This window comes from Nomascus leucogenys, chromosome 8, assembly GCF_006542625.1.
Source record: "Nomascus leucogenys isolate Asia chromosome 8, Asia_NLE_v1, whole genome shotgun sequence".
Taxonomy (NCBI): domain Eukaryota; kingdom Metazoa; phylum Chordata; class Mammalia; order Primates; family Hylobatidae; genus Nomascus; species Nomascus leucogenys.
In genome coordinates, this window is record NC_044388.1 from 27,097,702 (window position 1) to 27,125,400 (window position 27,699).

General features: G+C 59.2%; 2 protein-coding genes across 3 annotated transcripts; both read right to left on the reverse strand.

Moving 5' to 3' along the window:
* Nucleotides 1–1,415: 1,415 nt before the first annotated feature.
* NUDT18 (nudix hydrolase 18) lies at nt 1,416–3,968 on the reverse strand. The gene is made up of 3 exons (XM_003272842.4): nt 3,687–3,968; nt 2,684–2,897; nt 1,416–2,435 (listed from the first exon to the last, which is right to left on the reverse strand). The coding sequence occupies exons 1-3, from the start codon at nt 3,846–3,848 to the stop codon at nt 1,840–1,842; spliced, it is 972 nt and encodes a 323-aa protein (XP_003272890.2). The 5' UTR covers nt 3,849–3,968; the 3' UTR covers nt 1,416–1,839.
* Nucleotides 3,969–8,902: 4,934 nt separating this feature from the next.
* Nucleotides 8,903–26,439, reverse strand: HR (HR lysine demethylase and nuclear receptor corepressor). Of its 2 annotated transcripts, none has more exons than XM_030816933.1 (19): nt 24,993–26,439; nt 23,122–23,774; nt 21,600–22,392; nt 20,145–20,295; nt 19,874–20,067; nt 18,207–18,371; nt 17,349–17,438; nt 17,052–17,167; nt 16,170–16,251; nt 15,623–15,786; nt 15,274–15,516; nt 14,900–15,065; nt 14,662–14,731; nt 14,317–14,447; nt 13,657–13,776; nt 13,443–13,558; nt 11,352–11,516; nt 10,782–10,910; nt 8,903–10,244 (listed from the first exon to the last, which is right to left on the reverse strand). In XM_030816933.1, the coding sequence occupies exons 2-19, from the start codon at nt 23,731–23,733 to the stop codon at nt 10,182–10,184; spliced, it is 3,570 nt and encodes a 1,189-aa protein (XP_030672793.1). In that variant the 5' UTR covers nt 23,734–23,774; nt 24,993–26,439; the 3' UTR covers nt 8,903–10,181. The 2 variants fall into 2 exon arrangements, with proteins under 2 accessions (XP_030672793.1, XP_030672792.1); XM_030816932.1 differs by having other exon boundaries at nt 18,207–18,374; nt 24,993–25,595.
* Nucleotides 26,440–27,699: the final 1,260 nt, after the last annotated feature.

Genomic DNA, 27,699 nt, shown 5'->3' on the forward strand with positions numbered 1-27,699 from the left:
AGCGAGAACCCCATCTCTACTAAAAGCTTAAAAATGCACCTGTGATTCCAGCTACTTGGGAGGCTGAGGCAGGACAATCACTTGTCACTCGAGCCTGGGAGGTCAAGGCTGCAGTGAGCCAGGATCACACCACTCCACTCCAGCCTGGGTGACAGAGCAAGACTCTGAGGGAAAAAAAAAAAAAAAACCAGGTGACCCTAATGTGTGCCCAGGGTTGAAAACTACTAGGCTAAATAATGGGGGCAAATAGCCAAACATTGCCTGGCTGACTGGATATGGGCCGGTGGGTCCCTTAGACACTGAGAGAAGTGAACTGAAACAAAGGGTTTGGTTCCATCATTTGTGAGGTATTTGTCCTCAGAGGGTACAAGGATTCCTACCACCTTCCAGGGGCCAGAAAGGAGGGCAGCCAAAGAGAGGCAGGGAGGAGGCTGGGAAAGGGGCCTGGGAGGTTCTCTTGGCCCTCAAGAGAAGGGGAGCCTGTGCAAGTGTTTCCTTGCTCAGAATCAGAAATCTCTACCATAGAACACTTAATATATTTTATTTGTTCATTTCCTTTGATTTTTGCTTAAATGTCAGTAAAGTTCGTTTTTTTCTCTTTTTTCTCAAGTGATCCTCCTGCCTCAGCCTCCCAAAGCACTGGGATTACAGGTGTGAGCCACCATGCCTGGCCAAAGTTTTTTTTTTTTTTTTTTTTTTTTTTGAGATGAAGTCTATCACCCAGGCTGGAGCTCAGCTCACTGCAACCTCTGCCTCCGGGGTTCAAGCAATTCTCCTGCCTTAGCCTCCTAAGTATCTGGGATTACAGGCATCTGCCAACATGCCCGGCTAGTATTTTGTATTTTTAGTAGAGATGGGGTTTTGCCATGTTGGCCAGGCTGGTCTCGAACTCCCTGACCTCAAGTGATCCACCTGTGTCAGCCTACCAAAGTGTTGGGATTACAGGCGTGAGTCACTTTGCCCGGCCACTTATCAAAAAAAAGAAAAATTCCTACCATGATTCAGCCAGGCTGAGGGGAAATGAAGAAAAGGTTTGGTCTGGTGTGGGCTGAAGCTGTGAAAAGGCAGAGGCAGGAGAGCCAGGGGGAGGGGTCCGCGCCAGGGAGGCTCAAGGAGAGAGCAGAGGCAGCCCCTGCCGCTCCTGTCCCACGTGAAGTTCCTCTGGGGCCACCCACTGCCCAACCCTTGGAGGGCTCAGAGCTGTGTTTCATTAGGGATGGGTCCCCTCAGAGTCACATCCCGGGCCAGCAGGCCAGCTGAAGGGAGCCCCAGGGGCCGTGCTGGACAGCGGACTGGCCCGCACTGTCAGTGCACTGGGAAAGGTGTGGGTGCCTGTGGGTAACACGAGGGGAGCAGCAGCTCTTGGACAGCAGTCCCCATCACTTTCTCCCCACAGAGACGTTTAGGCAGGGAGGCAAGGTAAGTAACACCTCTTTACTCAGCAACGTGCTTCTCCCTCGGGGTACCTTCCCCAGTGCTCCTCCATGCTCGAAGGGCCTGGAAGGATCAGGATGCAGCCCTTTCCCAAGGAGGGCACAGAACGTGATGAGATGCCACTGGGGGTGCAGAAAGCTCCCCATCCCCCTGGGGAGAGGCGTCAGCGTGCCCTCAGGGTAGTCAGGTCCTGAGCTTTGGACTCCTTGCTTGGTTAAAGGCACTGTCCCTTGTGCAATCTAGAGGAATGCTCCTCAAAGCATCTCTCCTGGGGATCAGGAGAGCCGCCCCTGCCCCCAATGCAACAAGACCCCTGATGGCCAGCCTCTTGCCTCCCTCAGAGGGAGACAAGTCCGCACTGGAGGGAGCACGGCTGCCTAGCTCCCTGTCACCTCCTCCAACTCTCTATCTGTTCACTGGGACAACAGAGGATCCCTGAAGCCGCTGGAGGAGCTGGCTTTGCAGGTCTTCCTCCATCACCTTCCACCAAGAGAAGTTCTCACCCCGAACTTTCGGGGGTTCATCCTGGATCCCTGGGCTCCGAAAAGCCACAGTCACCAGCACATTCAGACAGATGCCATCACTGTGATCTCGGCCCAGGTGCTGCAGTCCAAGCAACCCCTTGATCTCGACCACCAAGTGATGCAGGGTCAGACACTCCTGCAGCAGCCGTAGGACGGCCATCTTCATGCCACCCCTCTGCTCCATAGGGTCGAGGCCACAGGCAGTGACAGGCAAGTGAGGCATCCCCACTGTGCCCACCAACACCCACACTGTCTGGGCACTGGTAAAGGTGGCCACGAGCCGCTGGCAGACCAGATCACAGGGTAGCTCTTGGGGCAGAATTAGAGGGTGCCTGGCTTGCTGGCGATACTGGGCGGCTAGCTCAACCAGGTGCAGGATGTCATGGGCTCGCAGCGGAGTGGGCAGGGAGGTCCGTGGGTACCAGGCAGCCTGCAGGGACTCCGCATCGGCCTCCTTGGAAGTCTTGAGAATTCCACCTGGGGGAGATGTGGGGGATGGGTGTTAGAGATGTGGCAGGGAGGGTCTGTGTGGAGAGAAGTGCAGGTCTGGCAGAGAACAGACATCCCTGACCCAGGAGAGAGGCCCCCAGCCCAAAGGCTGGAATCTGCCCATGCCAGGCTGTGCCAGCCATAACAGGGCTGGCTGTGGAGGGGCTCACCTCACCTAGGAGCTGGGGGAAAGGTGTCAACTGGCCCTGTTCACACTGCCTCCAGGTGGGCCATACCTGTGGGGCGAACGAGGAACACGAAGCGGACCCAGGAGGGGCCCCGCTCCTCCACGGACAGCAGTGTCTCGGGCTCACAGTGCAGCCCCGCCTCCTCCTTCACTTCCCGCTGCAGCGCCTCCACGATGGTCTCCCCTGGCTCCATTCTCCCCGCAGGCAGGTACCACGACCCCCGGCACTCCCTCTTGGCCTCCTGGATCAGTAGCACCTCATCCTGAGGGGAAAGAGGATCCTCACTTCCTGCCACAGCCTTCCCTCGCCCCGGGACCAGGGGGCATCTCAAACACAGTTGCCCAAGACTCCCCTCTGGGCAGACACCCTCAACCCGGCTAGCGCTCCAGGAGACCTGCCCTCGTGTCGCTGGTGGCTGCAGCCCTCTCCTCTCTGCAATTCGTCCCTCTCTGGATTTAGGAAGACTTCCATTTCAGGAAGGGCTGAGATTCCTGGAAGCCGCTTCAGGGGCTGGAGATGAGGCCCCAGAGTGAGGGTCACCATGTGTCTGTCTTGCATTTATTTGCGTCTGTACCTGTCACTGTGTATCTCTCGCCTCCAACGGCGTGGTTTACAAACTGTCATGAGTCCTCACACTGGGGTCTGGCTTGAAACACGACCCCCCACCTCCACTCTGTACAACCCCGCCCTATGGCCCTGGCCCCTTCTAGTTGTCATTACATCGCCCACTACAGGGATCACCACCAAAGCCCTAAGGGTAAGCCCGGGTTGAGCCACTGCTATCTGAGGGGCCCTGGGCATTCCGCTAGACTCTGGGGAAGGGAAGGAATGAGGCCTAGTGGGATGAGACAAACAGACCCCGGGCCTCAGTTTCCTCTTCTGCATATCGGGGCGAAAGCAAGACACAGATGCGAGTGGGAGTGGGAGTGCTTTGCAAAACTGGGAAGCGCCATGCACGTGGCAGCGCTGGCTGTGGCCGTTGGGTCTTCTGTCCCCACCTGGGCTGGCTGCGCGCTCCCGAGGCCCGGCGGGCCCGGGGGCGGCCGCTCACCTGCTCGCTGAGGAACACGGCCAGCACCACGTAGCACACGTTCTTCCGCAGCCGCACGGGCGCCTGCGGCTCCCCGGCCGGCGCCGAGTCGCAGCTGTGCACGCTCGACCCCTGGCCAGCCAGCACCGAAGCCAGCGCCCCTACCAGGCCCTCCGAGGCCATCGGGTCCCCCGGGGGGCGGCGGCCCGGATCCTCGCAGACCCTAATGAGCCGAGCCGCAGGCTACCGTGTGCTGCGGCGCCCTCTCCCAGTCCCTGCGGCAGCGGGCCGGGCGCTCACGAGAACGCGGAAGCGCACGCGAACGCGGAAGCGCACGCGAGCTCTGGCCGCTGATAGGCTGCGCGGCGCCGCGGCCTGCCCGGATTGGCCGGCCCGCGGCAGTCACCGAGGGGGCGGGGCCGCCCGGGAACTGGGTGGGCACCCAGCGGACCTCGCCCGGCTTCTGCCGCCTGTCAGTCCCGCGCGCTCGGGACGTCTCCCAGCCGCCCCCCGCTCGCCAACTCCCCGAGCGCGCACTGGTCTGCAGGAGCTCCGACGGTGACGTCATCTTTCCTGCAGGGCGCGTTGCGCCGCCGAGGTAGGCGACGGTGACGCGACAAGCCCGGTGACGTCACGGAGGCCCCGGGGCCGCCCCTTGGACCCACTGTCCCGCTGTTGCCGTAAACACACAGTGGCATTGCCGGAGTTGATCATATCCCAAATACTTTTCTTCTCACTCCACCAAAGAGTTATAAATGTCACATGGCCCGTGGGGTGAGGGACATAAACCCCTGCCTTGAAGGAGATTCTGCAGTAGTTGGAGAGATGGACGGAGTCCTAGATGAGGAGTCAGCTGAGGGTTCGAGGCTAAGTGCTAAATGCTTGGTTTGGGCAGGAAGAGTGACAGGCGCTGGGAGGAGGGTGGGGGCAGGGCTGGGGATGGCGGGAGGGGTCCGGGGCTAAGAGAAGGCTGCAGTCAGCCGGCCCACCCTCATCAGTGTCCCTCTGCCCACCGCATTTCCCACGCAGCTCAAGGCCTTCTCTGCTGCAGATGGTGCGCCCTGGGAGGGCGGGGGTGGGGCCCTGCTCCACCATCCTTGTCGTCACCCTCCCACTCAGCGTGCAGGACCTGGCGCGTGGAGAGCAGGGTGGGGGTGGTTGTGGCGAGCGCCTGCTCCTCTCCCAGCTTGGTCTTTCCTCCTTCACCCTCCCCTCAGCACTGGAAGGCAAAGCCAGCTGGAAGGGATCTGCGAAGCAGGCCGTCTGGCTCCTCACCCAGCGGAGGCCACCCCTTTCCTCTGCCTCTGATAGTTTTGTGCGCCTCCCTGCTGGGGAGACAGTGGCTTGGTGGTGTGGACAAAGCTCAGGACCTGCAGCCAGATGGCCAGCCACTGCTGACTGGCTTGCTCTGTGCTCCTGGGTGAGCTGTGGGCCTCAATTTTCTAATTTGTAGAGTAGGGTCATAGCAATTCTTCTTTTACAGGGGTGTTGGGAAGCCACAACAATCAGGGAGGAGCTGTGTGGATTGTCCAGCACTGGGCACCGTCCCCAGGCAGCCCACCAACCCTCAGGGGTGGTCCCTCTCCACCATGGCTCTTGCTATCACACGCAAGGCCTGCCCTCATGAAATGTGACTTTTGTTATCCCCTAGAGACAGGGTTTCACTCTGTTGCTCAGATTGGAGGTGCGGTGGCATGATCACAGCTCCTACCGCAGCCTTGATCTCTTGGGTTCGAGCCATCCTCCTGCCTCAGACTTCTGAGTAGCTGGGACTGCAGGTGTGCACCACCACGCCTGGCTAAATTTTTAATTTTTAATTCTTTGTAGAAACGAGGGTCTTGCTATATTGCCCAGGCTGGTGTCGAACTCCTGGCCTCAGTGATCCTCCCGCCTTGGCCTCCCAAAGCGATGTGGTTGCAGGCATAAGCCACCACGCCTGGCAAAATGTGCCTGTAGAGCTGCCTTAGAACTGGACTCAGGAACTTCAGCAACACAGGATGCGTCTCTTTAGGCTCCTCTCACCTGCTGATACTGACCACAGGCTCCCTGGAGGCAGGGCCCTGTGTTAGGCTGTGGGATATCACTAGAAGGCCCATGAATTTTGAGGCACTTGCTGAACGCTGCTGGGCCAGGCCCTATCCTAGACCTCTCACCTTCCAAATAACTGCAGGCACAGGACCCCAGGACTGCAGAGCAACTTGTCAACATATTTGCTCTGTGTGTGTGTGTGTGTGTGTGTGTGTGTCTTGCGGCACACGCACATGTGTGAATCCCTCAGTTTTCCCACCTGTGAAGTGGGGGCAGTTTGGACCCAGACTCCTGTCTGTCTGGCAGGGATGATTTGAGAGAGTGAGATCATGTCTAGGCAGGGAACTGGGAGCTTCAGAGGCAGCCTAAGGTAAACAACAGGAGGCCTCACTGCCCAGAGAGCAAAGACCGCAGCAAACCATGGCTCCACACCTCCCATTATCCCGGAGGGGAAAGCCCTCCCCAAAAGCCCCTTGTAAACTGTGAAGGGAGTGCTGAGACAACAAAGAGGCAGGAGTTCCCAAGGCCTTGGGAGAGAACAGCAGTCAGATAGAGGCTGGAGAGGCCCTGAGACAAGGGAGGCAGCTGAGGGAGGACGGGAGGCTAGATAGGAACCACCAGTGTCCCCATCAAGTCAACTGTGTGTCCTCCAGTCACAGAGAGGGAAGAACCCTGGCCAGTGTGGCGGGCCGCACAGCATGGTGAATGGGAGTAGCTTAATGCTCCCAGCACCCATGGGAGCCAAGCCGGAGCCAGCCGTTTCAGGACATATGTGCGCATGTGCGGGGGATGGTGGGGGGAGCACATGAGCAGGAAGGCCTGGGTAGGCGGCCATGGGGATGGGGACGGGGACAGGGACAGGCAGGGCAAGGTTGTATCAGGGGCATCTGTGATGCTACAGCCATGGACAGAGCAACAAGGCCTGTGTCTTGACAAGGTAGGAAGGTGAGGAGGGCAGGAACCCAAGCTACAGCGGGAGAGGGAGGGCTGGCCACAGGCCAGCTCTCTGAGGGACCCTGGGGATGCCACATCTACCCTCCAGGCCATCTGTCAAATGCAGGCATGGTTGGATCCTGGAACAGAAAAAGGGCATTCATGAAAAAACGTGAAATCCTGGTGAGGGCTGTTGCTTCGTTAGTAGTGTGGTATCAATATTAATTTCGTAGTTTTGATCAAGGCACCATGGTTATGTAAGATGTTCACAATAGGGGAGGCTGGGTGAAGGATAATTGGGAACTTCCTGTGCTATCTTTGTGACTCAGCTGTAAATCTAAAATTATTTCAAAATAAAAAGCCTGAGCATGTATATTCAGGGCAACTCAAATCTATGCTCCTGGGTAAAAAGGGAAAAAAAAAGTCTAAGAATTTTATCAGAGAAAAAGGAAAGAAGGCATTGGGTATGCAACCCTGCGCTCACTTCCAGCTTGGCTGGTTGTATGTCTGGGATTTCTGAGCGACAGAGGGGCTGCAGGCAGAGCACAGCTGGTAGACCCTGTGAGCAGCAGAGGCCCAAGGGTCTCTGAAGAACAGTTCCACCGAGTGCCCCAAGACGAGTCTCAGAGTCAGTCCCTACCTGGCCTGGCCGCATTCTCAGGAACAGTGCTGGAACAAATGAACATTGATTCACTTCTGTTTACAAAGAGACCAAATATGTCCTCAAGGGCATTGTGACCCACCTGGAAGGCCAGGGGGGGTTAAGAGGAGATAGGGTCTTGTGGGGAAGACAGAGGTTCAGTGATGCACTGTTCCCACCCCTAAAGGGTAAAATTCAGAGAACCATCTTCCCACAGGAAATACCCCGGATTTGGGGTTCTGAGGTGACATCAGGACATAGCTACAGAAGATGAAGTGGGGCATGGTGGATCATACTTGTAATCCCAGAACTTTGGGAGGCCAAGGTGGGCAGATTGCTTGAGCCCAGGAGTTCGAGACCAGTCTGGGCAGTGTGGCAAGACCCTGTCTCTACAAAAACTACCAAAATTAGGCATGGTGGCACGCACCTGTAGTCCTAGCTACTCAGGAGGCTGAGGTGAGAGGATGGCGTGAGTCCGGGAGGCAGAGGTTGCAGTGAGCTGAGATTGCATCACTGCATTCCAGCCTGGGTGACAGAGTGAGACCCTGTCTCAAACAAAAGATGAAACGTAGGTAGGAATGGGTCATTCAGGGCCACTTGGAACATGATCAGCTATAAAGCACGTACATTGGAAGAAGAAGGACAGAGAGGAAGGCAAGCCTGTCTTTAAATTCTACTAAGAGTTAAGACTATAATGTACACAAGGTGGCTTGACTCAGAAAACTTGGTTCAAATCCTAGTTCTGCCACTAAAATTGCTATGCGACCTTGGGTAATTTACTTAATTGTAGCTTGCCTGTTTCTTCTTCTGTAAAATGGAAATAAATCCTATCTGTCTCAAAATCGTGATAACGGATTAACTGAGATCGTTTTAATGAAAGGGATTAAATGAGATAAATTATTATTATTATTATTTTGGAGGCAGAGTCTTGCTCTGTCTCCCAGGCTGGACTGCAGTGGCATGATCTCAGCTCACTGCAATCTCCACCTCCCAGGTTCAAGCGATTCTTCTGCCTCAGCCTCCCGTGTAGCTGGGATTACAGGCACCTGCCACCATGCCTGGCTAATTTTTTTTTTTTTTTTTTTTTTTTGGTATTTTAGTAGAGACAGGGTTTCACCATGTTGGCCGGGCTGGTCTTGAACTCCTGACCTCAAGTGATCCACCCGCCTCTGCCTCCCAAAGTGCTAGGATTACAGGCGTGAACCATGTCTCCTGGCCAGATGAGATAAATTAAATGAAAACAATAGCAAAGTAAACTGTAGAGTTCTCAGTTTTTTCTTTTCTTTTCTCCTCTTTAGCCCATAAAAAAATGAAAATAACTGAGTTCTCCAAACAATGAAGGAAGCCCTACATTTTTTTTTTAAATAAAGCATGGTTTTGTAAATCATGGCAAGGCCACTTAATGAAATAGAAGCAGTCATTTAAAATGAAGATTAGGTAGCAACACAGAAAACGATTATGATATGGTGTTGAAAGAAAGAAACCAAGGACAAAACACAGCAATCCAGCCATGTGCACAGCAAATCCTTGGGGAAAGCACTGGGAGGGAATACGCCAAAATACTCATAGTAGTTGGAGGTGTGTAATGATGGGCTCGAAGGTGACTTTCTTGTTTTCTAAATGTTCTGAAAGTATATTACACTTATAATAAAAAACTTTATTTAATAAAAAAAATTCCCCAAACCACAGCAGGAACAATTAGGTATGACAAGAGTGGGAGTGTTTTTCTTTGTGGGGCTGAGATACACAAAGGAAGCGGGAGAGGGCAGAGCGCCACCAGGAGGCTGCGGGCGTGGAGCGGGGACAAGGAGGGGTCAGCTGCCTGAAGCAGTCAGGCTCAGTCCCAGGGTGGCCGGGCCTGGCGTCGGCCACGGCCACCAAGGGCAGACAGGCGGGGCAAGGGCTCTTCTGGGCCATACTCCTGGATCTCCAGGTCAAGGTAGACAGGAGAGATGGGACGGCCTGGAGCTTGTGGGTGGAGTAGGGCTGGGGAGTCTCTGCACAGGGAGGTCACCTCATGGCTGTGCCCCAGGACTCTGCCTTGCCTGCGGTTGCACTCAGGAGCATCTTCGGGGGACAGCCCCCCACCCCACCCAAAGGCTTCTCAGTGAGAGGCAAGGACCCAGGCCCCCGAAGAAGAGCAGGCAGTGGTGTCCTGTCCCTCAGGCCCCAGCTCCGAGCAGCCCTACTCCATTTGCCTCTACTGTAAGGCAGATTTCCATGTCCCCTTCCCTCCCTGGACCATGTGGCCTGCAGGGGCAGGGCCAACCACACTGGCAGCAGTCACAAAACAACAGACTTTAATGGAAATCATGAAGGAGGGAAGCAGGCGGACCGGGAAGGGGCTGAGTGACATCGCCCATGCCGCTCCCTCTGCCAAGCCTGAGCAGCTCCTGATGCCACCCTCTCCTCACACTCCCCAGATCTTTTGGCAGGAGGGCAGAAGGTCGGGGGCCCCTTGTTCAGCATGCCTGCAGTGAGCCCAGTGGGGATGCGGTGGTAGAAACGCAGCTGGGGCAGTAGAGTGGGCTCACCGGGAGTGAGCAGCACGAGGAGGTGTTGTTTAAGCCAGAATGATTCCCAAGGTTCCCCAAGGAAGGGCTGTTTGTCCCCTGGGTCGGGGAGGAGTGGGGATTGGAGGAAGTCAATTGCCCCCAGTGCGGGCCTGGTACCATGGAGAGGGGCACAGGGTGGGGGAGGTGCCAGCCTGAGAAGGACAGGTGTGAGCTTGGTGGCACTGTGGTTGTTGGCTTAAGGGGGAGGGGAACAGAGTGCCCTGCTTGTGCCCAGAGTGGTGCTTGTGAGGTTGACCAGAAATCCCCAAGTCCCCTAGCGTCATCCCCTGCTAAAGTTGTGCCTGGGCTGAGCACCTGGTCTACCTGTCCCCACCCTGACCCCAGACATCTAGCATCCCTCTATTTGGCCTCCTGTAATGTTCCCACGGCCACCTTCACTGCTTGGAACACAGCCCAGTCCATCTAGGAAAAAGAGAGAGGACAAAGCATTTTCAGCTACATTCCTGGGCCCCCCCGCTGTCCCCCACCCCACTTAAAAGGAATACTCTGGCCAGGTGCTGTGGCTCACACCTGTAATCCCAGCACTTTGGGAGGCCAAGGTGGGTGGATCATTTGAGGTCAGGAGTTCGAGATCAGTCTGGCCAACATGGTGAAACTCCACCTCTACTAAAAATCCAAAAAAAAATTGGCCAGGCGTGGTGGTGGGTGCCTATAGTCCCAGCTACTTGGGAGGCTGAGGCAGGAGAATCACTTGAACCCAGGAGGCGGAGGTTGCAGGGAGCTGAGATAGTGCCACAGCACTCCAGCCTGGATGACAGAGCAAGACTCCATCTCAAAAAACAAAATGAAACAAAATAAACAAAAGGAATACTCTGCCCCTGCACAGGGTGGCTGCCTGCTTGGCACAGGGTGGGATCTGCTATGTCCACCGCAGCTGTGGCACAGGGAGGTGGGAGGCTTGGGCAGCACACCCAGCCTGCTGGCCCACATCCCACTCACCTGGGCATAAAGCAGGCGGCAGTCAGGGGGAAGGCTGGGTCCCTGGTGGCAGAGCTGAGCGGAGAGGGCAGAGGTCTCAGGGGAGAGGAAGTGCTGAGTGACGCTGACTGTGCTCACCAGGCCCTGCATCTGTGTCGGGGGGACACGGACAGTGAGGCTCAAGATCACACATCCTCTCCCTGTCCCCCTGGTCCCTGAGGTTCGCTTCCTCTAATGACACCCACCCCTAACCCCTGGCTCTCAGCAGATTCCTGGATGCACCAATGGACACCTCATAGGCTATGGCCAAAACCAGGCCTCAGAACTGCCAGAGAGACCCAAAGTCTCCCCGCGAGCCCCCTGACATCAGCATGCCCAGGAGACCAGGAGTGGACTCTGGCACCAGTCCCAGTTGGGCTCAGTGACTTCAAGGCCTATTGGCTCCCCCGTTTTCTCTTCCCCACAGCAGCGTGCGGCTCCCTACCCTGCCTGGCTCTTGGGTATTGAGGGGATGTTGGATGCCTGCGGCCTTGATCAGGTCGCTCCTGCCATCCTGATCTCCCCGCAGAGCCCCTGCCCGCCGGGAAGCACCTGGTGGGGAGCCCCTGCAGGCACCAGCACGGCCTCTCCGGGGGCCTGGAGCAGGGTCCAGCAGCTCACGCCCCACTCCTCCCGCAGGCGCCGCCGCAGCCCTGCATCCAGGTAGCAGCTGCCTGGGGCGCCAGGCTCCAGGGCGCCTGCCCCGGCCGGGCACACCTCAAAGAAGAGAAGGGGGAATGAGCAAGATGGGGAGGGAAGGGCAGGGCTGCAGGAGGATGGGGCATGGACTTTCCAGAGGCCAGGGGTGGAGAAAAGAGCCGAAGGGTCAAGTCTTGAAGGGCAGGCAGGGAGGGCATGGCTGAGTTTGTTTGGGGCTGGGGCAGCTCAGGTTGGCAGAACACACATTTGGCTGGAAGGAGCTTAGAAGGAAGGGATTCAAGGCCCTACAGTTGGGCAGGCTGAATCCCTGCTTTTCTGGAGCTGGAGGCCTTTAATACCCTCTGTGACCTCGGCCCCTCTGCTCCCTCTCAATGGTACCCCTTTCTGCAAATCTGAGGGAGACGTCCTGCATAATCCCAGTTCATAAACTGTCTACTAGGACTTCTTCATCTGAAGTCTTTGGAATGGCCAGAATTGTGTGCTAAGTGGTGGATGAGGAGAGAGCTGTATGTCCCTGAGGAGACAACTCAAAGTGTTCATCAGGGTCTCCCTAAGATTCCGGACACAGAAAAGGGAAGGACCACTGTGAGGCTCTGAGTGCCAGCGGGTGAACAGGCTTTCGGGCCAGGCTGAGGCCTCTGCAGCAGCCACAGCTACGGGGACCTCACAAGCCCAACCAGAGCAGGGAGCTCTCTGGGCAGGAAGGGACTCGTGGAGGCCAGAGGAGCCCAGGGAACATGTGCAAAGGGGACGCCAGCATTATGCTCCAACCCACCACCAGCCCAATCCACCCCCTTTGGCAAGGACCTCAGCCATTGTCTCTGGCCTTAGGGCTGCAAGATGGGGCCATGGGGGAAGAGAAGGCTGGTGAAGCAGATTGGACCCTAGGGGAGTCCCAGATGGGTGCCAAGATTCCTTTGCCCTTGGAAATTTAGGTCCATCCTGGAGCTGAGCAGTTTTTCCCAGGCCACCCAGGGAGACTGTGCCCCTCAGCCCTGCCCCGTGAGTCACTGGGTTGGGCCGTAGTGACTGCCCACGGCCAGCCACACCCAGCCCGGAAGAGGCCATCTGTGTGTGGAGGTGTGCTTGTCTGCTCCCCTCTGCGTGTCCCAGCATCTGTGTGTGCATCTACACATGTGTGTGCCTCTGGGCAGGAGGGATGCACACCATGCTGGCCTCTGCACGTCTCCGTGTGTGTGCCTTGGCGAGGGGTGACACTAGGTGGAAGTCTTTTCCCCAGGATAATGAGGGCTCAGCTGGACTTGGGAACCACGGGGCTGCCCTCGGCTTACCCCTGGACTCTCTTCTCCCCTGCGCCTCAAGCTTCTTGCCTCCAGCTTCTTGCCTCCAGCCCACCCCATCACCTTCCCCTTCCCTGGCTCCTCACCTGACCCGTCTCTCACTCCACTTCCCTCAGCCCCCTTCCTTGCTAGTCCCTCCGGGAGCATCTCTTCCAGGCAGTCTCCCCTAACAAGATGCAAATACCAAAAGGGGGGCAGCTGGACAGAGTCTCAGAAGGGAGAGGAGGCTGCCTGCTTCCAGGAAAAGCATAGAGTAGTGACCTGGGGCCATGACAGACAGAAGCTCAGATCCCAGCCCTGCCATTGAGCCTCGGTGTTCTCATCTGCCAATGGGAAAGGAGCAGTGCCTGCCTCATGGGGTGGGGGGCTGAGACGGATAACAGATAATTGCGCCTAAGGCCCTAGCGCCACGTCCAGCCTCGGGCAGCTGGTGCTCTCATTTCATCATTGGGTCCAGGCTCTCCTGCCGCAGCCCCTGCCCCTTCTCTGAGCCCCACGGCAGAACTCCGGGTCCCCTCTGCCTTCTCTGCACCTGTCTGTGCGAGTTGGGTCTGTGCAGCTCACCTGAGGGCGTGGGGCGGGGAGCGAGCACACGGGACCTGGACCGCACACTGGGGTGGGACTGGACGAGCTTCTAGGGCTGGGCGGGGGGGAAGGGGAGGGCTCCCGGCTGCCTCCTCACCATCTGGAGAAAGCGGCGGATGCGCTGGGCGTCCTGTGCCCGGAACACGTGCCACACAGTGCTGACCTGGCTGCCCGGAGACCAGAGCCCCTCCCCGTCCAGGCCTGAAAGGAAGTCTGAGGAGGAAAGAGCGCTCAGGCAGGCCCAGGGCTGGTGGCGACAGACACTCACCTCTGTAGCTTGTCCCCGCTCCTAACTCTGGCCGGGGACCTACCTTTCTGTGCCCGGTGCCAGGCAGGCAGTGGTGCGTCGGCGTGCACCAGGATGCTGACCAGGTCGGCCACCTCCACACAGAGGTTCTTGGTCCCCAGGTGTCCCCGGTGTGGGCTCACACCTGCATGGCAATAGAGAAAGAACAGTTAGAAATGGAATCAGAGAGCCAGGCGCGGTGGCTCATGCCTGTAATCCCAGCACTTTCGGAGGCCGAGGCTGGCAGATCACCTGAGGTCAGGAGTTTGAGACCAGCCTCAACATGGAGAAACCCCATCTCTACTAAAAATACAAAAAATTAGCTGGGCGTGGTGGTGCATGCCTATAATCCCAGCTACTCGGGAGGGTGAGGCAGGAGAATTGCTTGAACCTGGGAGGTGGAGGTTGTGGTGAGCCAAGATCGTGCCATTGCACTCCAGCCTGGGCAACAAGAGCGAAACTCCGTCTCAACAGAAAGAAAGAAGGAAAGAAAGAAAGAGAGAGAGAGAGAGAGAGAGAAAGAAAGAAAGAAAGAAAGAAAGAAAGAAAGAAAGAAAGAAAGAAAGAAAAAGAAAAATGGAATCAGAGAAGTGCTTCAGGCCCCAGCGCCTTGACACAGATGCTCATGTGCCCCGAAATGACAGGCATGGGAGTAGAGACTGGGCAGGAGTGGAGGGACACTCACCATAGGCTGCCCAGAGCTGGGGCTCCAGTGGACTCAGGGCAAGGCCCGGTGGGAGGTAGGAAGCCAGGTTGAGTTTTCCATGAAGGGCGCAGTACTCCGGGAGTGGCAGGCTGGCAGCTAGGTTCTCCACCCTGTCAGGGGAGGGGGTCATGCCCAGCAGGCCCAACCTGGGCACCAGAGACCCCATCAAAGCTCCCCCACTGCCGGGGTAATTCCCAGAGGGCAAACATGAGAGTACCAGGGACCACGGGGTGGGAGTGGGGGGCAGAGGAGGAGGGGAGGGCTGAACGAGGCGGGGCCTGCGGTGGCTGGGGAGGTAGGGCTGGCCCTTGGTGACATACATACCTGCTGGTGTCCTCATCCCCCAAAGCTCGGTGCAGCAGGAGGACAGAGCCCTCATCTGACTTTGGGCGAACTAGAGGAGGAGACAGAACGGCCATTGGCCTCCTCGGCCCCGAAGCCCCTGCCCCGGCGGCAGCAACACCAGCTTCCAGCCCCTCAGGGTCACCCTGGGACTCCTCTGACACCCGATCCCTAGGGCTTGGGCTCCCAGCTCCCTCTCCCCTGTGTCGGGGACACTTACGCTTAGGCCAGGAGAAGCCCTCCCAGAATGTTGTGCTGCCCAGGCTGGTGGGCTGGGGAGGTCCGAGGGGGTTCAGCGCCTGCACCTGGCCTCCAAGTGCCCCAAGAGCTTCTGTCCCCCACAGGTTGCCCTGCAATGTCCTTTGGATCCCTGACACCAACACAGGCTGTGGTGGGAAAGGAAGGAGGCCATGAGGAGAATGGCCAGGGTGCCCGCCGTGGCCAGGCAAGGGCATGTTGTAAGGGCAGTAGAACAGCTCGGGGACAGCCCTCCTGCTCCCTCTGAGCCACTGGGTCTGTCTGGGCCTAGGGACCAAGGCCCCGAGGGGCAGGTGGGGTGGCCAGGGCTGGGAGGGGAGGGGAGGGGTGCCTCACCTGGCCCTGCCTCCAGTGCTCCTGGAAGAGGTGGAAGCCACGCCGAGGCCGAGGCCGGGGCTCCTGCAGCCACAGCAAAGCCCCCGGGGGAGGCAGCCGGGGCCGCACTGGAGAGAGGGGCAGGCCCAGGCCCTTGCGCAAACCCGGGCCAGCTCGAAGCCCCGGCCCCAGGGCTTTCTCCTGGATCTTCCGTTCCACCACCTGTGCGATAATGCTGTCCAGGATGTTGGTGATGCGGTCGTCCTGCAGGGAGGGGCACAGCGGCTCAGGACCCACTGGGCCCCGCAGGGAGGGCAGGCCCAGCCTCTGGTCCCCTGGCTCCTAGCCCTCCCTCCATGCCCTCACTCACACTGGGCAGGGCCGGAGTGACGGGGGCGAAGGCCATGTGTATTCGCTCATGGCCCAAGCAGAGTTTGACTGCGGTAGAAGCCAGCAGTTCGCAGAGAGAAGGACAAGGCAGGGGCCCTCGGTCAGCACGGTCCTCTGCTGGGGTCTCAGCGGAATCGGGGGTCTCTGTCGGGGAGGAAGATGGTGGGGGAGTTCACGTTTGCTCCCTCCTCTTCCCCTCGAGGCCCTCTTGCCCACGCTGCTCTTCCCTCTCTTCCTGGCTGAGCCCACTCTCTCCCCAGCTAGCATCCCCCACCTCAGCTCTGCTCTGGGTCTCCCCACTCTACTGCCTTTCCTGCAGGCAGCTCCAGAGCCTCTAAAAAGAGGGGTTCAGAGGGGGGTCCGGCCAAAGAAGGTGTTCGGAGGCGTGTCCTGAGGGGAGTGGTGGAGATTATTGGGAGGGGGGGGTTGCTAAAGTCCCTGGAGACTTCCGCAGCTGTGCCCTCCTGCCTCAAACTCTGGCCCAGCCTCCCTCCTGCACAGGCCGAGGGGCAAGAGGAGCCGCTCACCCTCTTTGATGCTCTTGGTCCTGTGGGTGTTGCCATTGCAGGAAGGTTGTGGAGTTGGGGGCATTTTCTGTGTCGATTCCTTCTGTTAAACCCATCCACCACCCCCCAATCCAACCAGAGATTTTAAAATGGCAGACACAATTCAACACAACCCACGAGAATGAACAATGGACTCTTGTCAGTCCTAAAATCGTGTTTATAGGAGCAAAATGCTATAGGATATAACATTAGGTGGAAAAAAGTTGCTCATGGACTTCTACCTATGGTAGGGTCTATAGTCTACTAAAACAGACAAATGGCTGGAAAGAAATATGTCAAAACTAATGGTAGCATTAAGGTCATCGTCATTTTCTTCCTTATACTTGTCTGTATTTTCCAAATTTTCCACAATGGGTATATAACACAGTGTCTGGCACCCAAAATGCATTCAATGAACTATTTATTTTGAATGGATGACTTTTATGATAAGAACATGGGCTTCATAAAAACTGTGCAAAATGCACATTGAGCGCCTGCTAGGTGTTAGGTGCTGGGATACTGAGAAGGCAGGCAAACGCTCCCCCTGCAGGAACCCATGGCCTGGGGACCTGGCCATACCAACAAACACCTCTAGCGTGCTGTGGCAAGTGCCAAACAAGAATATGCACAGAGTAGGGCGGATATGCTCCAGGAAGGCAGGGGGTGAGGACCTCCAGGGCACGGGGGTGGGAGGGACCAGCGCTCGAGGTCGTACATGGCTCCTGATCCCCAAGGTGGGAATTAGCCTGATCCCACAGGCTTCTCTCTCTTCATCCCCACCAAAAAAAGGGGGGGGCCAAACCCCTGCAAAGGTCAGTCATTTGCAGGCACGATACCCACCCGGTGACATGCCCTGGGTCTTACCTGCTGGCCTGCATCCCCGGGGGCCCACACCCGGGCATCAGCTTGGCAGGGGCAGTGCCCCCGGATATCAAACTTGACCCAGACCTGGTGCATTGCAGTGCTCAGCTCTGCCAAAGCTGGGGGTGGGGGTGGGCAGGAGAGGGAGGTTGATGGTGAGTGTAGACCAACAGGCAGTCCCGGGCAGCTTGGCCTTGCCAAGCAGAAGGGCATGGCACTGGGGGGAGGGACAATCAGATGGGAAGCTGGTCTCCCTCAGGACCCAACCTCTGCACGCCCCACCCCTCCAAGATGGCTTACCCTGGCTGGAGACAAACTGGGTCAGTGTCAGGGAACAGGCAGCGTGCCCAGCCTCCTGCGTGCACTCCTCCGTGGACTGCTCCTGAAAGCCTGTGGGGCAGGAAGGGAAAAGCTGCAGGTCCAGAAATCAAGGTAATCACAGGTTAAGGTCAGATAAGGTCAGGACATGATAGCTAAATCAGGGGACTCAATAGTCCACAAAACTCCTGCTTTCTGGGAAACCTGGGTCACATAGAGACACGGCGCTCTTTGCTTGTAGAATGCACAGCCTTTAATGTGCTTAGATGCTTTGCAGGCCCTTAGGCTAACCATGTGGAAGACAGTGTTCTAAAACGTTATCTGACCCTGGAGCTCTTTTTGGTCATGCCTACTGGAACACAGGGAAATTTCAAGCTCTCCCGTGGCCAACTTGAGCCAAGGGAAAGAAAGCTGAGAACCATAAAAAGAACAGAACGATATCAGAAGACCTGAGTCTAAGTCCTGGCTGCAACACGTTACTAACTGTGTGACCTTGGACAAGTCACTTATCCTCTGAGTTTTTCTTATCTGGAAAACAAAAGCAGTAATACCCACTTCACAGTGTTACAGCAGGTTTTAAAAGGTGCAGCTGAACAGAGTGGGAGACACCGAGTGGGCACACTCGCCTTTGTTTAAGGGTGGTCAAGGACGCAGGCATGGTCCTCTGATCTGCAGAGAGGGGAAGTCTGCTCTAAGGGCATTGAGCCACGGTGGCTGAGGTTGGGGCTGCGCAGTGGGTAGGGGGCTTTTTGGGGAGAGGCAGCCAACGAATGACCACAGGCTTGCAGCAGTCCCCCTGAGGGCTCCATCCCGCCCTCCCACCCCCAGCCCCTCTCCTACCTGCTTTCTCCCTGGCCCGCCCAGTGCCTGCCACACGACCACAGGCCACACACAGCCGGTGGCTGCAGCGGGGACATCGCCAGTGGGTGTTGAAGAGTCCATGGTGGCAACGGCTGCAGCAGCGTGGAATGCCTGGGCTGTCCTCTGTCACGGCTGGCCCTTGGCCTGCTGACCACGGAGAGAACAGGGTCAGAGGGTGAAGGCAACAGGCCCCAATGGAAGGGTTTACATGGGAAGGATCCAGGCAGGGGCAGAAGAAGCAGGGAGCAGCTTCCATGGAGGGGCCCCCCAGGGAAGGGAGACAGGCCCCTCGACAGCTACCCCCTGCTTACTCCACAGCCCTGTCAAGAGCCTCCCTGTAGAAACCATCCTCTCCAGCAAAGCCTTCCAGGGACAGTGGAGGCCTCAGCTCCACCATTCCTGCCCCACACCCAGCCCTGCCCCAGGGACTTCCCCACTGGCCCTGAATTACTAATCCACACCACTTCTAGCACATTCTTTCCTCCACCTCCTTCCCTCCAAGCCCTACGTGCTACCAGAAATGGTAACCATGCTCAGGTGCCGTTTCCTCCAGGAGACTCTGTTGTCGTTGTTTTGAAATAGGGTCTCACTCTGTCATCTAGGCTGGAGTACAGTGGTGTGATTACACCTCACTGCAGCCTCCATCTCCTGGGCTCAAGTGATCCTCCCACCTCCGCCTCCCAAAGTGCTGGGATTACAGGCGTGAGCCACCGCGCCCAGCCAAGAGTGGGGTTTTCTAAGAACCAAGCATCAGACTAAGCCATTGTTGGTAGGTGGAAAAGGTGTCGCTGAGTACAATTCAACGAACGCCTTGCCTTTGGGTGCAGGGGTCTCAGAGGTGGTTAGGACTTGGCCCTGCCTCGCAGTGCACACATTCCAGGTAGGGAGATGGACCCATAAATACGGCGATGACTGTGGCACTACGAGGCGGGTGCTGGAGATGGAAAATGCCAGGGAAGGGTGAGGATGGGAATGCGGGGGAGCTTCCCAAGTGGGCCCCAGAGGATGAGTAAGTTTTCATTCACCAGGTAGAAAGGGAGGAGCAGGGCATTCCAGACACAGGGACAGCCAGTGCCAAGGCCCGAGGGGATGACAAGCTCCAGGGAGCCGGGAAGGGAAGGATGGGTGGCGTGTGTGCCGGGAACCCAGGCTGGGAGTGGCAGGAGCTGACAGGGAGCCGGCTGAAGATGCACCAAGGGGCTTGGCCTGTCTGGGGCAAGAGGGAGCCCCGGGGGTCTCCACCCAAAGACTGACCAGCAGCCCAGGGCTGTGTGCTTAGGAGGAACTCTCTCTGCTGCGGAAGGGCGACCGAAGGGAGCGCCTGCAGCCAGAAGGGACCTTAGCCCAGGTCCTGTCAGCCCTCCAGGCCCGGGAGCTTCGCGTGACCCCCAAGCCCTCAGGAGCTCCCCCACCTCCCAGTGCCTTGCAGATACTTGGCACTCATTCTTGTTTTCCCAACAAGCCCAAAAACTCCCAGAGAACTGGGCTGTACCCAGTTTGACACCTTCCTGATGTCCCCACCCAGGCCAGGAGCTCTTCTGAAGTTGCCTTAGGTCTAGGAGCCGGCAGTGTGGGTGGGGTCAGGGGAGGGACACCTGGGGCTCCCCACACAGAGACCCCATGCAGACCCAGGAGATCCTGTTCACCTTCCCGCTGGGCCCAAGCCAGGGCCTCCCGCTCCCTCCGCAGCAGACGGCACAGTCGGTCCCCCAAACCACTGAGCAGGTGCTTGGCAAGGCCTGTGCTGAGCCGGCTGTCAGGGCCGGACCCTGGGCCTTCCTCAGAGCTGGAGTTGGCGGCTGTGTCTTCCTCCCGCTGCGGCTCCCCTCCCAGAGGTGATCTGGAGAGAGGGCAGGGGGAGGTGAGGAGGGAGCCCTGGCGGGAGGGCACTGGAGGCATCCAGGGGCAATGGCTCACCTCTGCACTTGCTGAGAGTGGCAGGCGTGCCCTCCTCCCTCTCCAGCTGCCTGGGCACAACTTTGGCATTGAGCCAGTTTTGCAGGGAGAGCCAGGCATGGTATGTCCTGAAGTCCTGGGTCCTGGAGACTGGCCTGGCCATCTTGGGGTCCTGAGAGGACAATGCAGAGGTCAGGAATCTGGGTCTCCTGGGCTGTTGAGAACCCCATTCCCCACCTTAGTGCCCACCCCATCCACACTCAGAGCCAGCCCAGTTCCTCGCCCCAGGTCTCTGAAGCCTAATTCAGAACCAGCAAGAGTGGACCAGGCAGCTGGAAGGCTTGCACGCCAGGCTGAGCAGGGAGTCTGAGGATGCCCTGATATGGATCGGCAGCTGAGGGAGAGGTTGTCTGGTGTGTTGAGCCCAAGGCTTTGGGCAGCTGGGGCGATCGTCCTGACACAAGTGCAGGATCCAGCCAGTGTAGACTTTGGATAGCTCCACTGAGGGCTTAGTGATATGATACCACTGGCTGCGTGACATGAGGAGACAATCCCAACGTGGACGGAGGGCGCTGGAAGGTGAGAAGGCCGGAGAGTTTCGACACAGGCCACAGGTGCAGTAACCCAAGAAGGCGAAGGGGCCAACAAATTCCCAGCCAGGGCAGAGGCCTGGGAGGGCACAGACAGGCCCATGCCAGGTGCAGGAGCATTTGGGCAAGGCCACGGAGAGTCCTGATCCATACCCAGCCGTCCAGGAAGCTGAAAAACTGAAGTGATCCCAAAGAACTGAGGCTGGGGCCGGCAGCGCCAGGGTCCTCCATGGAGGGCACAGTGTAGCAAATGACTCCAGGGTGCGCCCAGAGCCCTAACACTGGCAGAGTCCAAACTGAGTATCCAGCTCCATCTGGCCAAGAAAGCAGCCGTTCCTGGGGCAGGGCAAGGGATCCTTCAGGACAAGCAATCCCCAAACAGGGATTTGTGGCACACGCAGTCATCACAGTGAACATTTACTGAGTGTTCACTGGGTGCCAGGAATTCTTCCAAGCCCTTGCTATGAATTTTTCTAGCATTTAACTTTTGCAGCAGTCTTCCTGAGGTAGGTGCCGTCTTCTTCCCCATTTTATAGATGAAGTAACTGAGGCCCAGAGAGGTGAAGCAACTCATCCGAGGTCACACAGCTACCAATCAGCAAAGTCAGGGATGAGGCACTCTGGCTCCAGAGCCATGCTCTGAACCATGTCATTATACTGCCACCAACACACCAGGGCTTGGGAGGAGACAGAGATAGAAGATACTTGCTGGAAGGCTCTGGCCTGGAGATGCTGAGGAACTCCCAGAGAGCCCTCGCGATCCAGGTGGGAGCCTGACCAATGGTTGTGGTCCACTCACAAAGCCTACAGACCCCACCCCATGCGAAGCCCCAGCCCCGGCTGCCCCCTCCCACGCAGGGCCTGCAGCCCCTCCTGGCCCCCTTACCTTTCTGCTCATCATGCTGTCCTGAGTCCGCCTCTTTGTTCCCTATCAATGTGTCCTGCACCTCCTGCCAACCCCCAGCCCCCTGTTCTGCAGTGCCTGGGAAAGGGTCCGGTGGCCGCTTAGGGGCTGGACTGCCCACTGCTCCCTGGACCTCGGGGCTGCCTGCCCTTTTGAGGGCCCGGAGCCGAGCAACCGGCCTCTCCTCGACCTCAGGGCAGCCGCGTGGACATTCAAACTGCTCCGAGTGCCGTGTGAGCCATGTCTTCTTCAGCTTGGTGTGGTGGCTGGGGGGGCAGGCCCTGAGGCCAGAGGCCTTGTTCACTTCCTCGCTGGGTTCGCTGGCTCCACTGGCACCCCCCTCCAGGCCCTCCTGGCACTTCCCACAAGGGCCAAGACCCCCATCTTTAGTGGGTGGGTAGGATGAACAGCAGCCCCACTGGGTGACAGGTGGCTCGGGAGAGGGGCACCTTGGTGTTGCTGGTGGCCCCAGCTGGTACCCAGGGTTCCCATCGCCTGGCCCAGCCCAGACGTTGCCAAGAGTATGAACGAGGCCTGGGGGACAAGCAGGCCAGGGGGTCCAGGGCACAGTGTCTGGCTGCCCCAGGAAGAGCGGGCAAGGATTCTGCTGCCGGCCAGCTCCCATCTCTCCATCCCTCTGGTGCAGTGAAGGGTGTTCGGCCTCCCCGGCTCTCTGCAGGTGCCCACCAGGGTTTAAGCCCAACAACCCAGGTTCTGCAGCTGCCAAGGGCTCCTTTGCCAACCTGGGAATGCTCGGATCCTTGTAGTAAAAGCCCTAAAGAGGGGAGAAAGTGTTACGCTTCAGCTGACTCGGGCTCCCTGTGCCTAAATGGATGGGCAGAACTGACAAGCAAGAAGGAAGGGGAGAATACTGAAGCCCTCACATTCTGATTAATAAACAGCACTGCCCTAGGTCTCCGGAGTGCCTCTGACACTGTCCTGGCAACCCCCACCACCTCCCCCAGGATTTCTCAGACTTCCCCACAAGGAAGTCTAAGAACTAAAGGGTGAATGCCTGGCACAGCCAAAGGGCATCTGGGGTCTGTTTGGGCCATTTGGTGTCCTGTGCCATACTGAGTTTTAAGTGTTTTAATATCTCATCCCTGGAAGTGGGAGTCATCTATGGAGGAGGTGCCCTAGACATGGGCCATGGGGTCTCCTGCACATCCCACTCTCAGATAGAGGGCCCTTGTTTGCCTGCCCATCTCCTCCCAGGACAAGCCACACATTCCAAGGCCACAGTTCCCAGGGCCTTATCCTAGGCAGACAATGGGTGAGTCAGTGGCTGCAATGACCTGAGGGCAGGGGAGGCCTAGAGAGATGGAGCTGCTCAGGGGAGGGCTTGCTTGGGGTTGACTGTGGGGTCTGGGACAGCTCCAAGCTGATAGACTCCTCTACCTCGGTGCTGCCTTCTCTTTTCATCACAGTGGAAGAGCAGCTTGGGGACCACCGAGCTACTTTGCAAGGCCAGAGCCACAGGTACCCTCTCTGCCCCTGCACTCACCTTGCTGCCTAAGCCGAAGGCAGAGGGCACTTTGGGCTGGCCCCCGGAGTATACCCAGGGGTGCGGGGTTAGGGGCCAGTCACATGGACGCTCTGGGGGCAGGCCAGACACTAGGTAGGGTGGCAAGCAGGTGGGCACCCAGAAGGGAGCTCGCTCCAGGATCTTGGTCTCCAGAAGGAAAGGGCAGTGCCATGGCCGGAAGGCCACAGGGTCACTCTTGAGATGGCCACCACTATGCTCAGGCATCAGGGGGCCACAGCGAGGTGGGCACGCTGTCCCGCAGAATGCCAGCGGATGGGTAAGCATGGCCTCCTTCCAGCGCAGTCCCTCTTTGCTGCCCAGCCAGTTGACCTTCCTCTCCCCATTCTGGGGGCCCTTGCCCTCCACAAGTGGGAGTGTGTCCTTGGGGCCCTGGGGGAAGCCAGAGGAAAGCCAGGAGTCTGGGGTGCTCAGGACACCCCTCCAAAAGGGAGCAGGCTCTCCCAGGCACAGCGGCCCACGGTGCAGTCCATCTCGAGGCGGGCTGCCGGGCTCCTGTCTCACGATGCCGTTCTCTGGGGCCGTCTTCTCCCAGGTCGGGGTGCCCTTCAGGAAGCTGGGCGTACTCTCCATCACTCTCCTGCCCTCATGGGGCTCTCCCAGAGGGGGGGTCCCTGGAGCATAACCATCAAAGCATGAGCTTCTGGGGCACATGCCCCAAGCACCTTACAGCCTGGCACAGAGTGGGCACCGCCCTGGCAGCACTGAGGCAGCTCAAACCAGTAAGGCAAGTGCCAGCCCACAACTGGGCACCATGCTGCCTCTCCACATGCAGCCAGACGCATCTTGCTCCTCCAGTGTGGGGATGTCACCCCTGCCCCAAATTCCAACTGAGCCAGTGCCCCTCAGCAGAGGCTGCCATTGCTAGTAGGGCATGTCCTGGCCTCACCAAGCTAGGAATCTGCTCACGACACATGAGGGAGGACAGAAAGTGGAAGGCACTGAACGAAGAAAAAGGCTGGATCCTGAACCTGACTCTGTCCTCTGCTGTATGGCCTTGGGCAAATCACGTCACTCCTCTGGGCCTCAGTGTGCCCTTGAGGCTTGGGTCGGTTCAGAGGATTCTTCCCATCCTACAATCCGTGGTTTTGGGGGTGCTGCTAGCCCAACCCTAGCCTACAGCCCCAGCCAGGCTTGTAGCCGTGGGAAGTGCAGGCCTGGCAGGCTGGAGTCACTGGGGAAGGCTGCCAGCCAGGGCCGCTGGCTGTGTCTCTCTCTACACCTGGGCGGCCCTGAGTCAGCCTCTTCCCAGAGCCCTGCGGTTTCTCCGCTTCTCAAGCAGAGTCCCAGGACAGCTGCAGGGGGCTAGGAACCCCGCCCTGGCCCCCAGCGGGAAGAGCGCTCCGGCACAGGGGAGGGGGATTAAGAAGCCTCAGCTGGATGGGTCAAGCTGCCCTAGCCCAGCCAGCAGTGCTAGGGCAGCCGCCACCGCCGCTGGAAACTTCAGCCTGGCGGGGAGGGGAAAGGGAAGGAGGCGGGGAAAGCGGGCTGGGCCCCAGAGAGAGGCAAGGGAGGGAAAATTGAACGTGCGTGCAAGGGACCAGGATGACAGGTGGCACTAGAGCGGCAGCGCTGTCTTGGCGCGGTCCCCTCGGCCACAGCGACGATGCCCCAGGTGGGACGTGACGGCGCAGTGGTAGAGGGCCCCCAGGTTTTCTGGAGCCACCGCTCCGTCGTGTTCTGGCCGCGTCGGGCATCCTAACTTTCAGGTGTCAGAATGGGTGGCCCAGCCCAGAGGGGCACGGGGAACTCAATCCGTACCGGCACCGCAGGCTCGGCTCAGAAATCCCCCGCCACGAGTGTCCCCAGACGGCGCCACTCCTGGCGCTTACCTGGGCTTCACCGGCCGGTCGCGGCGCGGGCGGTGGCGGTCGTCGTGGCCGGCACCGGGCGCCTGCTCCCCATGGGCCAGCTCCGGGGCCTCCTGGCCGGCGGGCGAGGACGCGTTCTCCCGCTCTGTCTGCTCAGCGCGCTCGCGCTCTCCTTCCCCCGGGGCGGCGGGGGCGCTCTAGGGCCGCAGGTTGGAGGGGTCGGACTCCGGGATCTGCAGGATGCGGCACACGGCGCGGATCGGCCGCACCAGCTTCTGGGCCGAGGCCGTGGGTTGCGCCATGGGACGCCGAGACTCCGTGCTGCGCCGCGGGGAGGGCCGGGCCGGGGCTAGGGAGCGGGTGCCCCCGGAGGGAGAGAAGGCGCCGGGCCGGGGGGAACACGCGCCCCGGGTCGGAGATGTCCGAGTTGGGGGAAAGGCCGAGGGGCCGGGGGAGGGGGTCGTGCCTGGATGGGGGGGGCCGATCCTGCGACCCAGGAGAGAGGCACCGGCGAGGGCGCAGCACCGCGCAGCGCGGCTAATGGAGGTAGAGCGCGGCGGAGAGCGCAGCAGGACCTCTGATCGCCATCGCCAGACGCGCAACTGAGAGAGGGGAAGCTGCTCCGCCGGTTTCCTCCTCCAGCACCCTGCGGGAAACAGGAGCCCGTGATTCGGCGGCCGCGCCTGGGCCTGCCCCCTCCCGGGCCCCGGGGGCTTCCGCCAACGCCCCGGCGATGCCACCGGCTGCGCACGGGGAGAATGAGCCCTTTGTTCCCCCTCCCCCCCGCGGCACCCGGGCGCCTGCCGAGAGAGGCTCCCCCGGGGCAGCGTGCCAGCTTCCCAGCCGCCCCACCCTCCCGTGGGCCCGGCCCCGGAGCCTGGCAGGCGGGCGGCACCCCCACTATAGGTGCCAAGCCCGGGAACTGGAGCAAAGGGCGGGAGGGGCCGGACCAGGCCACGGTTGGGCGGGGTGCCCCCCAGGGTGCTAGGGCGGGGCGGCTGGGAGGGGGCAGTGCCAGAGCTGGCAGGGGCAGTCGAGTTCTCACGGGTCAGTGATGGGCGCCCTGGCCCACGCCAGCCGGGCTGTGCCTGCCGGGCCACTGGCTCCTGGTCCTCTCCAGCTGTGGCACATGGCACGCCCCGCTGGCCTGTGTCTGCCCTGCCTCATCCTCACCTGGCTAAGCTGCTCTTTGCCATCTTCCACCCCAAAACCTTCCCAAACCTCTTCCAGAGCCCAGGGGCACAAAGGGTTGCGGCCTAGGACCTCTGGGAGGGCCTGGGCTCGGGTCTGTCCCCGGTCTAAGGGCCTTGATTTTGCCAAATGTCTGGAGAGGTCATGGGCCCAGATGAGCTCCGACACCGACACCGGCTCCAGCCCATGGGCTGTGAGGGTCTGCCCCATCCCCAGGGTTCCTGGTGCTTCCAGGCCAGGGGCTGGAGAGGCGCCCATGGGAGTGGCTCCCGGGAGAGTGCAGAGAGGAGGAGAGGAAATGGAAAAGCAGGGCACCCTCCACCCGAGGAAGCATCCCGGCTCCACTGCGGGGGTGGTTCCAGTGCAGACACAAACAGACAGATTCAAACACACACAGACAGATTCAGACTCACACAGAAACCCACACGCCCAACGGGCGCTTCCCTTCCCCTCAGGCACCCACCTCCCACCCTCGGCTCCCCTGCCTCCCTGCGGAAGCCATCCTCGGCCTGCCTGGGACAGAAGCTGCACTCCCTCTTTCCCATCCCTTGGAAGCGATGGGTTCTGGATGCCTCTAGCTTGGTCCCAAGTCACACCACCATCCCTGCAGAGGGGAGCCCTGAAGAGCCAGGAGCCTTCCTCCTAAGGGATGAGCAAGGCCTAGAGCCTTCTACCAGTTGAGAAGAGTGGGGGTCCTGGGGAGCGAGGGTCTAAAGGAGCAAGCACTGGGCCGGACTTGGGCCGTGTTGGCATCCATTCACCCTGCCCCTGGCCCCCCCCCCAGAGGCCAGTTCTGTGGCAAGGCAGGCTGGTAGGGGTTGTTTACATGACTGAGTTAATAACACTCCCTTCCTCCCCAGCTCCCCTGAGGGTGGCTGGGACCTGAGTGTGCCAGGGGAGATGCTTGTAGAGGGTCTAACATGGACTGGAGGCCCCAGGCCCTGAGGCCCGTTCTCCCACTCCCAGGCTGGCTCCAGGGGTGAAGGTGAGGGCTGGGGTGTGTCTGTGGTCCCCCATCTGTGTCCTCTGGGCTCCCTCCTCAGCAGCCGAAGCTTGTGGGAGTGCCAGGGGAAGATTCCTGCGGCTTGGGGCCTGGAAGAGGCCAAGATGGGAGCCTGCGGTGTCCAGAACCCTGAGGACCTATAGCCGACATCCCCAAAGGGGATGGGGACTATCCCAGGGGAGTGGGGCAGATACCCCCCCAACCCCAGTTGCCATGTCTGCTTTGTCAGGCCGCAGTCCCTGGACTAGAGCAGCAGGGCTCTTGGGGACAGGCTCCTGAAAAGCCCAGGTGCTCGTGGGGACTTGCGGGGTGGGAGGAAGGACCTCTTCCCCACCCTCACCCAGCTCCCCATCCCGCTTTGGAGCCCATGCCATGGGCCCACAGAGTCCTTGTAGCCGGCTGTTCTGTGCCTGAAGACGGAGCAGAGCTGAGGAGACACACAAAAGACACAAACACAGAAGAAAAGCCACACGGCGCGTGGACACAATGCCAGACTTGTGGACAAAGGCAAGCTGACCAGCACCCCCAGCCATT

What these genes read in the sequence shown, in the direction of transcription:
- HR (XM_030816932.1), bottom strand. Translation starts at nt 23,733, where the DNA reads ATGGAGAGTACGCCCAGCTTCCTGAAGGGCACCCCGACCTGGGAGAAG. An exon ending in CCTTCGGCTTAGGCAGCAAG is followed by an intron (nt 22,393 to 23,121) that starts GTGAGTGCAGGG and finishes TCCCCTCTTTAG; the next exon opens with GGCTTTTACTACAAGGATCC. An exon ending in GCCGCCTGCTTTATGCCCAG is followed by an intron (nt 10,245 to 10,781) that starts GTGAGTGGGATG and finishes TCTTTTTCCTAG; the next exon opens with ATGGACTGGGCTGTGTTCCA.
- NUDT18 (XM_003272842.4), bottom strand. Translation starts at nt 3,848, where the DNA reads ATGGCCTCGGAGGGCCTGGTAGGGGCGCTGGCTTCGGTGCTGGCTGGC. An exon ending in CCGTGTTCCTCAGCGAGCAG is followed by an intron (nt 2,898 to 3,686) that starts GTGAGCGGCCGC and finishes CTTTCCCCTCAG; the next exon opens with GATGAGGTGCTACTGATCCA. An exon ending in GTTCCTCGTTCGCCCCACAG is followed by an intron (nt 2,436 to 2,683) that starts GTATGGCCCACC and finishes CATCTCCCCCAG; the next exon opens with GTGGAATTCTCAAGACTTCC.